The following is a 13,754-nucleotide window of genomic DNA, read 5'->3' as shown; positions in this document are numbered from 1 at the left end:
CTATCAAGAGATCAATTTTCATAAGAATTTCCAATATTTCTGGAGTAACATGAGAGACGAATGAAAACAAAAAATTGAGCAATAAACTCCTTTTCATTTGACTGGACCCGCACGTAATTGAAAGACCAAATGTTGTTGAACCGCGTCCCCACCAGCTCGAATTTTTTTATTAATGACCACCTTCTTTGACCACATTCTTTGCTTCCTTCATGAATGAATAAACAATGGAAGTTTCCATATTTAGTCAAAATTGATTGGAATGACCGGACCCAACAACGTCTCTCTCATTTTCATTTTCCAAATAAAGAAAGTCATTGAACAGGGACATCGTCGTCTTTGCAACCCCCAAACGGTGTTGTTTCAATTCTTCACACCCCATGACGGCTTCCACATAATTAGTTGTGATATAATAAGAATAAGAATAATATAAATAAACAGAATATACTATTAATATTAATTAATTTAGAAATTATATCATACTCATGTAAAACACACAATTCATGTTGTTGTTCTTTGCATTGATAGCTAGTGGGGGCAGACCTTCTAGAACACCCTTATTTCTTGGGTCTCAAGTCGGCGCACATGAGAAATCAAAAGGGTACTATACTATACCCTTAAACTAATAGAATAAATAACACTCGTGACTTTTAATAGTAGGTACCCTTATTACAAACCTAATAAATACCGAGAATTTGTCATATCAGGGCAACACAACACAGCGTGAAAAAACTTCTTCAATCAATCTTCCTCCTTCCGCAACCAAAACATAAACCCTTCTACTGCAAATCAAAATCAAAAGGTTACGTTTCTTTTCTTTACCATAAAAATGTAATAATGTCATTCATTCATAATTACTATTATTCATTCTTGTGATTTGGTCTCTGTTGTCATTGAAACTTGATATTTCAATCGCCTGATTTTGAATCTAAGATCACGACTTTCCATAAATTGCACCATTTTTTTCACTCTGTAAATGATTTTGAAAACCACAATTTTCTGGTTTATGATCGTCCTTTAGCCTTTAACACGCTCGACATGTCCGGCTCAATAATTTTGCGAGGTTTAAAGCAAGATTTAATATGACCTTTTTTGTTAAGAGATCTTTTTAATGAAAAGTATTTTTTTGTAGGTAGGCCTAAAGTTAGGGATTTAGTAGCCTTACCCATGAGTATTATTCAACAACGCAGTTTTTTTTTTTTTTTTTTACATAAAACATGTTAACATTACTAAATTTGAAATGTACTACTATTACATTGGTCCGAGTGAAAAATTAGGCTTGGATCCTTTAAGCAAAGTTTGAGCTTTTTGGATGAAAAAATGTGGTTGGGAGGGGAGATCCCACGATGGGTGGCCAGCCAGATTCCTCGCTAGAGAGTACTCAGCAAAGTTGGTTGATATTTCGCATCAATAACATTGTTAACAAAAAAAAAAATACTAAATTTCAAATTTAAGGGTTTTGTGACAAACTCATTTTTTAGTAGTCACTTTTCCCTAAAAAGTGAACATGTTTCAAACCTGTGTCAAATTCAATGTGTCATTTACATTGTCTAGAGTTTATAAATTTTAGTGGAACTCATTCTTTGTAACTGTCAATAACTGCTGATCAAAGCTATATTACCTTTTGTTTTTCTTGTCCTATATTCTTGGAAATGATGGCTGCCAACTTGTCAGCAACCAATTTGATTTTCTTGCTTTCCTCAATCCTCAATTGTCTTTTCTTGTCTGTGCTCATGTTCTGAAGCAACCAATTTGCAACTCACTTTTTGTATATATAAAGTTTGCTATTTCTTGTTAAAAAATCTCATTCTTTTTGTAGCACTAACACTTTTGAATTTTGATTTTGATTTCAGAAATTTTAGAAAGTAGTATAAAGCATTGTGACTAGAACTGATTCTATAACAATGGCATTAGCAAGGATTGCTAGAAGCAACCTGAGAAGATCAGGTGTTTCTGTTGGAAGTAATGTACATGAGAAGAATATGTTCAATGAGAGAACATATACAACCAAAGGCTCCTTACCTTCCCATGTAGATGGACCATTTTCGTATATTTCTCGAAATAAGGAACAGAACAACATGAATTTTTCGAAGAGGGGAATCACAGGAACTGCATTCCATCAGCTCCCTAACACACAAAGAGTTGTAGAGGAATCTGAGTCAGAGTTCGAAGATGATCCGACAAGATATGCAGGACTAGAGGCAACAAAACCAGGTGAAAAGCCTAGAGTGGTTGTTCTCGGTACCGGTTGGGCTGCTTGTCGGTTTCTTAAAGGGCTAGACACAAGGATTTACGATGTTGTCTGCATATCACCAAGGAATCATATGGTTTTCACTCCTTTGTTGGCTTCAACATGTGTTGGTACTCTTGAGTTCAGGTCTGTTGCTGAGCCTGTTGGTAGAATACAGGATGCACTAGCAAAGGAACCCAACTCATACTTCTTTTTAGCTTCCTGCACTGGAGTCGACACAAACAAACATGAAGTGAGTACAATTACTTACCCTTCTTTTAGAAAAACTGTACTGTTACAATGGAATGTTCAATGTGAAAAATTGAAAGACTAATAAATTTATGTTTGTACAAAGTTTTTTTTCTCTCTATTGAAATGCTTAGTCAATTTATTTCATGTCAACAGGTTTACTGCGAGGCAGTTACCAACGGTGGATTATCTAAAGAGCCTTACCAATTCAAAGTTGCATATGACAAGCTTGTAATTGCAGCTGGAGCTGAGCCTTTAACTTTTGGTATCAAGGGAGTAAAGGAACATGCTTTTTTTCTTCGTGAAGTGTATCATGCTCAAGAAATAAGGAAGAGACTTCTCCTTAATCTGATGCTTTCTGAAAATCCAGGTGGGTTTTTCATATCCATACTTAGTTTAGTTTTAAGCTGAATTTGTTATAATAATTATGAAGTTGTCATTGTTTTTTTGTCAAAGGCTAAGCTGAAAAAGTTTTTCATTATGACAGGCATATCAGAAGAAGAAAAGAAACGTCTGCTGCATTGTGTAGTTATTGGAGGTGGTCCTACAGGAGTGGAATTTAGTGGTGAATTGAGTGATTTCATCACTAGAGATGTTCGTGAGCGCTATACTCATGTCAAAGATTACATTCATGTCACACTCATTGAGGTATCTAATTTATATATTGAAGTCTATTTTGTGTGCTGAGGTTGTTAAATATATTAACCACGTACTTAACCACTGTGTGTAACTTTTCATAATTAGGCAAATGAGATACTTTCATCCTTTGATGTTGGCCTTCGACAGTATGCTACGAAGCACTTGACAAAGGTAAACCTTTTGAGTTTTGATCATGTATATACCAATCTTCAATGATGAACTGTCAAGTTTATACATGAGACTAAGACATTCAATTTTTGTATCAGTCTGGAGTTTGTCTTATGCGGGGTGTTGTGAAGGAGGTGCATCCCCAAAAGATAGTTTTGAGTGATGGAACTGAAGTTCCTTATGGTCTCTTGGTTTGGTCCACAGGAGTTGGACCCTCTGAGTTTGTCAAAACACTGAATCTTCCAAGCTCTCCAGGTGGAAGGTATGTGAAGCCAGATTTAAAATAAAAAATGTTTCAATCTTTTGCTCATTTTATTTCTGTGGTTTTAATTTAATTAATGTTGTTGAATGATACAGAATTGGCGTTGATGGATGGATGCGTGTTCCATCTGTGGAAGATGTCTTTGCACTTGGGGATTGTGCTGGTTTTCTTGAACAAACTGGAAGGCCAGTCCTTCCAGCTTTAGCTCAGGTTAGCCTTATTGTCTATGATGTTTTGTCAGTACATATGGATAAAGTGATCAAGAAAAAACCTAAACTAAGTTAAGCCGACATTAATCTATATTGTCCTTTAATCCAATGTAAAAATGGTACTGTATTAATAAGCTTTACTTGACAGGCTAATGAATGAGTAATACTAATGACATAATATATGCATATGCATAGTACTACAGAAGTAGTAAAGCTTCTATTTCATTCTATTTGGAAAAACAAGCAAAACATCAATGTTGTCTCTGTTTTATTAACTGATGAAGAGTATACTTTCCTATGCACTGGTCACTGATAGGTTGCTGAAAGACAAGGGAAGTTCCTTGTAGAGTTGTTCAACAAAATTGGGAAGCAGAATGGAGGAAAGGCTTTGTCTGCAGATGGCATCACACTTGGAGAACAATTTGTGTATAAACATATGGGGAGCATGGCATCAGTAGGTGCCTATAAGGCACTTGTTGATCTACGACAATCCAAGGTACAAATATAATGGGAAAGTTTCTATATCTAGTTCTATCTCTAATGTCTAATTTACACTGTGGAGTTTAATGAAAAGAAACAGAAATTAGCAAACTCAAAAGACAGCTTCTGATTTTGTGCTATAAAATGTATCTTGTGTTATAGGATGCAAAGGGATTGTCACTTGCTGGTTTTGTCAGCTGGCTGATATGGCGTTCTGCGTATCTTACACGTGTGCTGAGCTGGAGGAACAGGTTTTACGTGGCAGTAAACTGGGGAACTACTTTTGTCTTTGGCAGAGACAACAGCAGGATAGGTTGAATTTTGGCTGCAACATTCTAACCACAAAATCAATCCACTTTTTTGACACATTATTTTGGTTGAGTGGTCAGCCTATGCATTCTTTTTTTCTTTCTCTGTATTCACTATAAAACTTATATCATATCATGATGATATAAAAAAGTTGGATTGGATAAATATGATACTTTACCAGAATTTGTTTTTCATGTTTTATTGATTCATTGTAAAGTAGAAAAAGGTTAAAACAAGACCAAGTGATTCAAAGTGTTCTATTTATATAGGATAGGAAAACATTTTTCCCAGAAATGTACATATATGTTCCCTTTATTAACTCTATGAAGAGTATTTTAAACTATAGAGCGCCGCCCTACACAATTAGATATTTTGCTTAATCTAGTGTCACTTAGATTTAATTACGAAATTTGAGAAGGTTTTGTTTTACGATTGCACAAAATGTTGTTATGAGAGGCGAAACTAATTTTGAAAATTTGAAATTAATTGAATATAACAAAAATGGAAATCAGATATGGCCACTTAAACGACCTTTTCTCCGGGTCGTTCACAAATCACAATGTTTCAGTGCTTTGATTTCTGCTTGGCCAAACTAAAGAACATTGATTCACAACTAAGCAATCAAAGATCCACGTTAAACAAGACTTTGATTCCCAATGTCTCCTCATGTTTTATACTAAAGCAAGGATTTCAATTGCAGTCGCATTGTAATTAAATTTGCACAAAAACAGGGTCAAAGTAATCAATGTCACTAACAGAAATAAAAAATTACTTTACATACGGGCAATTTGAAACCATGTACTACTAAAATATATCAAGACATAGATATAGCAGACTCGGATTAGTCCTCTTAACATATACAAAATCATCATATACAGTTAATACACAGAACCCTTTCCAAACGAGAGAATTCATAATTCAAATATCTGCTAGAGCAACCTAACAAAGCTTTATAAGAAATGTTAACTGTCAAGCACTAACCAAAAAACTATTGCAATTCCAGACTAAAAGAAACTATCAAAACAAAATACATATGCTATTGAGCAAGAATACCCTTGTCGCATTGCCATCATTGTTTTAACTTGTGCTGATAGGTAAGTGTCGATTTTGCAATGACTTCTTTAATAGCTTAAGCATAAGTCTCGTGCTTATAGGTAAGTGTGGATTCAAGCAGGTCCTAAGGGAGCGTTTGTTTCATGGTTACCAAAATTATTACCAGGATTAACCTTTTTCTAGGAATAAAAGGTGTGAACTTTATTTCAAGGAATGTTCAAAAACTACGTTTGGTTGAAAATTTAAGTTCCTGGAAATTATTTTTAAAAAATATATATAATTATCAAAATACCCTTATATCATATTTGGTAATAGAGATGTGTCTTCAATTTTCTCTATTATTTCAAATTATAAATTATTTGATACTTTTATTTCATACATCAATTCATCTATGTTTTCTTTTATTGATGCAATCAAAATATAATATGACTTGTAATAATAGAAAAAACAATGTGACATTTATTGCTCCAATAAAAGTGCACCGCCTAAACATCCAAATATTAAAAGTCGTATGATCTGTCCCATGGCAAAATTAGTGCAGAGAAGAAAAAATTATGAGTGGCACATAAATTGGTGTATAAACGTGATATGTAACCAAAAAACGTGAGTATATTGCGGTTATTTAGGAGGGTAGAAATGGTCTTTCAAATAAATAAAACCCACCCTTTTTGTTGGGAATAAAAACAATGCAGTATAGTGTAAAAGAAAATTACCAGGAATAATTCATTCCTGGATTATTTTTGGGTGCATGTCTACCAAACATGGGAATAAATGATTCCCATCTTAGATTTCTGGGAATTCAATTTGTAACCATGAAACAAACGGCCCTAAGTGAATTCTTTGGATCCTATTCAGAAACGGCATAAAGCCTAGGGTGAAATCCATACAATGAATTTCGGGTCAATTACTTGAATTTTGGGTGCGCTGAGATTTTTGTTCTAAAATGAATTTGCTTATGATTTTTATAAACAGGGAGGTGAAGATGCAGGATGCAGGAAATGGCTATGAACTTCAACTTTCAGATTATGTAGTACATTTTCACTTCTGGACAATGCATTGCAAGTGGTTCTAAACACAAAATATACTAGCTTGAATTGTGCAAGCATAAACAACAGAATAAGAGAGATTTGTAAATAAGAACCAAACAAATTCATTAGTCATTCCAAACTAAACAAGAGATATATTTATACATATCAACAGAACAAAACTTTTTCTTCCACCTTTCATCATACCATTTACTCCTTGCACCTCCCAATTGTTAACAAACTAACAAGTAGCTTTTGTACAACATAAGACTCTAACATTAATTCCTTCATAAGTGAACACATCTTGATGAGAAGATGGAGGAGACATTATGAAACAATCCCAACACAATCCCCACTTTCACTTGGCCTCTCTTGGGGATCATACGGCTCTTAGAAATATTACTCTTGTTGGATAACTTACTTTGGTAGATCAAATCCCTTCTAGTTATCACCACCACTCCCATCTTTGCCTTCATCTTCTTGGAATAGAGTTTCACACACAACAAGATTCAAAAGGTTTCTCTTTAGCTAGATGTATTGTGTATTTCACTCTTTCACTTACTCATTACTTATATAGACTTGTTAGTGCTGTCCTTGAGATTGTAAAGTTTGTATTTATCTTCTTGAATATTATTAAATAGATGAAACTATGTTAAAATTGACAAATATTAAAGAAAAATAAAATATAGTTTATGTTTGTGTTTGTGTCTCAATTAAATATGTTGTCGTGAACTTGTGGGTTTTGAATTGTTTTATTGTTTGGTCGTTTGTTGCCAATTTTGACTGTTTTTCTTTGTAAGTTATATCCAACCTTATTAGTATCATTTACATGGAGTGCTTGTTTCTCTTTGTTTGATATTGACCCCTAACCTTACACCACGCATAAATCCATTTATCCTTAGTTTTTTTATTAAAGAAAACGGTCTTTATTTTGTTTCTTAGTTCAAAATGGAAAAATCCGCACTACTAGAAAATTTGCATTAAGATATACTCTATTTTTATTTTTATTTTGAATGACAGGTATTCTATTTGATAATAACATGTATTTTTTGTTTGCATTTGTGTTGTTAGCTCATAACTTTTTTGCTTTGTTTTGATGAAGCCAGGAAGTAAATTAAAAAGAAAAAGTACTAAATTGAAGGGATTAAGCTAAAACTCAATTAAACAAGTAACAACTGATAAAAAAAAGAGAAGTACCCTTGTTAGCTCAGAAATTAAAGAAGCGACTCACACGAGTTACAAAATAAATATTTTATATCTTTGTTTTATTTTTAATCTTTTAAATACGTAATTAAAATGGTTAGACTTAACTTTTTTAATATTGACAGAAAACAATTTAAACTTTAAAAATTTACAAATTAGTACTCCTATAAACATGATAAGAAGTTTAAAGTAGAAATCTTTTATTGAAATTTATGTATTCAACACATAGAAACATTAAAAAGTAATTTTTTATACATAAAAGTTTCAATTATTTTTATTATTATATCCTTAACAAATGCATTAAGGGCAATTGTTAACAAAATCCTAAATAAAAACATAAATACAAGCGTACTTTGTTTTGTTTACATCATACCAAAAGTCAACAATCAATTATTGGTATTTCCTTAAAAAAAAAAAAAAACAATTATTGGCATGGATTTTAATTTTATGAACAAGATAGTCAATGGTCAACACTGGATAACTAGAGCAAATCCTTTTAACAAAGGCCCGTAAAGCAAAGGAAAACGAATCAATTGTCAAGATGTTTACTCAATAATTATTCAGTAAACAAATGCATGGTTGTAATTTTTTAGAGTTGTCTTATATTTTTTTAGAGTTATGTTATTTCAACATTTATTTATATGGCAACTTTGAATATAGTAAAAATTAACTAGTATTTTAACCTCTGATACTTTTTTTTTTTGACAAATTTAACGCTTGATATTTATAAACTTACATTTTTCTTAAAAAAAAAAAATGTTAAAAAGTGTCCTTGAGGCATTGGTTAAGAAAACATAAATAAATATAATTTGTTGAAAAGTGTTGAATTCAAATTTTTAAAAGTCAAAAAGTTATAATTTTCAATGCAAAATTACTACTTTTAGTTTCCTTAACAAGTACCCTTAGGACACTTGTTAGTAAGACCCAAAAATAAATACAAATTTATTACGTTGAACTTCTTAACGTGTACAAATTTGTACATGATCAAAAAAAGGTTTAATTAAATTTTAGTCCCTATAAATATTCACAGTTTTGTTTTTGGTCCCTACAAAATAAAATCACATTTTTTAGTCCCTATAAAATTTTACATCAGTATTTTTAGTCCCTATAAATTTTTCCATCAGCACTTTTAGTCTCTGTCAAAAATTTTCATCAACAGTTTTGGTCCCTAAAATGCTTAAGAAAAATGTCACAAGACTAAAAAATATGATTTTATTTTGTAGGGACTAAAAACAAAACTATGAATATTTATAAGGACTAAAAATTTAATTAACTCATAAAAAAACTTATTTTTTTAAAATATTTTCTTCGTTTCTTTTTCTTTCTCCAAAAGATTTAGGAGTAATTAACATACTAAGTGCATATAAAAGAGATATTACAGATTCAAACAAGCACTTTAACCCACCAAATATCACTACAACTTTTTTTTTTTTTTTTTTTTTTACAAAAACTTTTAAATTTTGTTTGTTTGTTAGGATTATATCAAGACAAGATGGCATCAATAATATCTGTCATAGATATTAAATGGCCAAAGGAAAGAATTAGCAACTACACTAATTTAATAGAAAAGAATATGTCTACATCATGCATTTCAATTTCAAGTTCAGTAGACGACAATATGTGGGGGTCCCTAATGCCGGCTATATTTAAAGGCCAGCAAGCCAGTCAGCAGGCTGCGGGTTTAGTATAATGTGATGTGATTAATTAATTAAATTATTGGTTAATTCTAAAAGAATAATGAAACCTTTGCTTGCAAAGTACTCTACTTTATCTTAATTTGTTGCATTAAAACCACGTGCCCAATTGCTCAATTTTTTTTGTAAAAGGCTAAAGGCACATAAACGGTTAATGATTTTAGAGAATCACATGCTCTTTCGGTGTCCTTTCTGGCTGCTTTAGTTCATGGCCCTATCTAACACTATCATTATTTAATCAATATAACCAAATTAAATAATACTCCATCCGTTCCATAATAACTGAACCACTTACAAAAAAAAAAAAAAATGTTTTAAACTAACTGAGTTATTTTACTTTTCAATACAATATTAATTATTTTTTCCTTTATTACTCTAATTAATATTACTTTCATTTTCCAATTTACTACCTCCGTCCCTAAATATAGAAGTCTTTTATCAAAATCGCGGAGATTAAGAAAGTTGGTTGTAGTATTAAATTTGTATATAATTACTATTGTTTTTACAATTTTATCCTTAAGAGAGAGAGTTAATTTATATTTTCAATATAATATTTATTGTTGGTTGAAGAAAAAAAATACAAAATAAATAAGGGTATGTTGGTAAAGAAATAATTAATGGACTTGGAAATACCAAAAGAGTCTTATAAAAAGGGACAAATTATTTTTTCAAAAGGGTCTTATAATTGGGGACGGATGTAGTAATATATTTCACTTTACATTTATAATAGTGGAAAATGCACCAATACTTAACAAATACACTTAAAATTATTTTTATCTTTCATTCATTTATACATTTTTCTTAATACGTGTGAAATGAACTTTTGACTCAGTTAATCCGAGATAGAGGAAGTACTCTTTGATTACGATTTTATATCTAATTATTTTAAAAAAAATAAAAAATTATTTTATAACTAATAGTATGCCTCTTCCTAGCCCCAGCAGCTGCAACCCACTTCAGCTCGGTTCCTTTGGCCATAATTCCCCTCATATCTTGCCCTGTGATAACTACTTCCTACATATCCAAATATATACCAAAATTTCAATTTTATATTAATTAGATTAGATTAGTTTTCATGAAATCCCGTGAACATAGTTCAGTTGGTAGGACAATACATTATTATATGCAGAGGTCGGGGTTCGAACCCCGGACTCCCATTTATTCACCTTGTGAATTCTAGCCATTAGGCTACCTGACAAAAAGAAAAGATTAGTCTCCATGAGCTTAGCTCATTTTGTAAGGGATAATGCACAATATATGCAGGGGTCGGAGGTTCGAATCCCAGACACCCCACTTATTTATCTTTAAGGTGAATTTTTCCAACCACTAAGTTACTTGAAAAAAAAAAAAGATTAGATTAGATTAGATAAATGAGTTTTTTCTATCAAAGAAAAAAATACATATGTGATTTTTACCACAAGTTTTTAAGTTCAAAATCTCCAATATTTTTGTTCTCAAGAGAATAAAATTCCGAAAATGTTTTTTTTTTTTTGGTGGTGGCCGAGTTCAAACTCCGGACCTTGCATATACCTATACATTGTCTATACCAATTGAGCTGAGTCACGAGGACAACTCCAAAAATGATTATTAAGACTAAGAGTCTTTCATGTTTATATATAAATATATACAAAATATAAATTTGTGATAAATTAATTATTAATTAATGTTACAGTATATTAAAAAAAATGCAATTTATTTAAAAATATTTTTTCTTTGCAACACTTATGTTGAGAGGAATGAAGTAATTTTATGTGCAATGATATTTGAACAATTATTTGTTAACAATTTGTATGACAATCTCATTTTTCTCTTTTCATTAATCAAAAATAATGGAGAGAGAAAAAGGAAGAGAGAGTAAAAATATAATATGAGTATGAGAATGAAAGTTATATAAGTGTTAAAAAGTGGTTGTACAAATATCATTTCTTTAATTTTATTGAGATGCCTAGATAAAGGCATGATTACTAATTGATGTATTTATCATAAGATCAGTAGTATTAACTATTCAGTGTTATACCACACATGATAATCATTTAATGTGAACACATGAAAAAGATAAGAATTTCGTTTTTGTACACACTTTTTTGCACATGTTCATCACTGACCAATGTGAAGGCGACAAAAAGACTTTAGAAAACTGACTAATGTGAATGCGACAAAGAGACTTTAGAAAAATGTGAGAAAGAAGGATTAAAAAGGAGGAAAATAACAAGAGAGAAAATCTACTATGTAGATTTGAATTCAGAGAGCAACTGCAGTGCACTGAATCTTCCTTTTTTTTTTTTTTTTTTTTTTTTCTATAAAAAGAAAGAGCAAGTCCTTGATACAAATACAATGTACTAAGTACAAATACAATCGTACTAATTTTCAAATACTGCATTGTTTTAACCATGTCGGATTCTGTTGAGAGAATATTAGATTTGAAGGATAGAAAAACCAGCAAGATTGCAAAAAACATGAGTGACAGCTATTAAATCCATTGTTATACCAATTATTGGTATTATATTTACGACAACTTGTTGCATAATGTCGCTTTGTTTTGCTTAGTCATGCAATTAATTTGAAGGACCACAGCTTGACATTGCAATTAACATTAACATTATCCTTATCCTGCTTTTTTAAAAAGATTCCCTTTCAGAAAAAAGAAAACAAGGATTTCACATTACAAGAAATCTACTCAGCAATAAAATTAGCACAACTAATTGAAAAAATATGACTAAAATTTACATATTTTCATGATTTATTTTGTTTACAAATCTCTTGTTCTGTTGTTTTGGTGAAATTGATAATTTATTTCTTCTAACATAATTTTTTATTTTAAAATAATTAAATCAAAAGAAACTAAAAAAAGTACTACTTATGTCCTAAAATATAAGCACATTTTAAGAAAAACATGTCTTAAAATATTTTTTTCTTCAAATTATTAGATATATTTATCTTTTTTTTTAATCATATGTACTATCAAATAATGTGACAAAGGGTTTTAGAAGATAAAAAAAAAAATTAGAAACATTGATTGATCAAATTGATACATTAAATACATTCTTAGTATACGTAAAAACAATAATTGTGTTTATAAAACGGGGATGGTTGCAACTTGCAATAGATTGGATAAACATTACCTAAGTTATGACCAAGCAGAAAAAATATCAGAAGTAAAAAATTGGAAGGCACGTGCGGGTGAAATGTACTATAGTACCTCACAGTCAGTTAAATAAATTACAGTAAAATGTAAAAATTGCAAACCATGTGAAAGTTTGTTGTTCGTTTCATGGTTGACCTCAAGCTAGAGTTCAAATTTTAACTAGATCAACCTAATGTAGTTGTGTTCTAATTGTCACAAATCTTGATCTTGATTTAATTAGGTAACATCTTTAACAAATGCTTTCAAACAATCAGTTCAAATTAGTAAACTACTTGTTAATTTTTGTATTTGTAAACTTACTACTAGCTTGCATATATAAACAAGGAACAAGAAATTTGTAAATAAGAACCAAACAGATTCATTCATTAGTCATTCCAAACAAAACAAGAGATTTGTACATAACAGAACATAACAAAGCAAGGGAATTATAAAAATTAAACGCCCCAATTTGTACAAAATCCACTAAAATGATGATCAAAACTTTGTTGTGAACGAACATAGTTACTGAGGACACCCCCTAGTACTAGTTTTGCCACGAGAGAAAATGGAAGCAACAGAGTTGGCTAGACCAACTACTATTCCAACTTTGACTTGTCCTCTTTTTGGAATTGGACGCCTAGAATTTCTTTGAGGGATGCTTCTTCTTCCACTCTTCATCATGCCATTGCTTCTTGCACCTCCCATCGTGATTTTCTCTGCTTATTGAAGAAAGAAAAGAAGATGCCAATTTGAGCTCTTTGTGATGTGTTGTTGAGTGAGTTGAGTTGTGTTGTGTTGACGTTTGGTTATATATAGAATGAGGTTGTCAAAACTACCCTTGTTTTGAGCTAAAATTATTAAGGTTGCCACTGGTTCTTTTGTTGGTTTTTGACTGCTTTTGACTATGTCTTGGTGTGGTCATAGTTTTACGGTACGGACACATCGAATCTTTTTTGTTTTTGAGGAAGGAAGGAACCATTCGTCGGTGTTTCATGACTCTCAAGATTTACTTTTTTTTTTTTTTTTTTTTAAAACGAATAAATATGTAAATAGTATAAACTCATGTTCCCTCAAAAATAAATAAATTTTATGAAAAATATATTATATTTAAG

At 31.1% G+C, this 13,754-nt stretch overlaps 1 protein-coding gene across 1 annotated transcript; it reads left to right on the top strand.

Moving 5' to 3' along the window:
* Positions 1-650: 650 nt before the first annotated feature.
* Positions 651-4,744, top strand: LOC11444621 (internal alternative NAD(P)H-ubiquinone oxidoreductase A1, mitochondrial). The gene is made up of 9 exons (XM_003608146.4): positions 651-799; positions 1,851-2,480; positions 2,633-2,846; positions 2,964-3,124; positions 3,221-3,286; positions 3,382-3,545; positions 3,641-3,755; positions 4,071-4,250; positions 4,397-4,744. Exons 2-9 carry the CDS (start codon positions 1,902-1,904, stop codon positions 4,550-4,552), a joined length of 1,635 nt encoding a protein of 544 aa, XP_003608194.2. The 5' UTR covers positions 651-799; positions 1,851-1,901; the 3' UTR covers positions 4,553-4,744.
* The last annotated feature ends 9,010 nt before the right edge of the window (positions 4,745-13,754 follow it).

Source organism: Medicago truncatula, chromosome 4 (genome assembly GCF_003473485.1).
Source record: "Medicago truncatula cultivar Jemalong A17 chromosome 4, MtrunA17r5.0-ANR, whole genome shotgun sequence".
In the NCBI taxonomy this organism is placed as follows: Eukaryota; Viridiplantae; Streptophyta; class Magnoliopsida; order Fabales; family Fabaceae; genus Medicago; species Medicago truncatula.
Note: the sequence above shows the minus strand (reverse complement) of the source record. Positions and strands in the feature narration are given on the sequence as shown.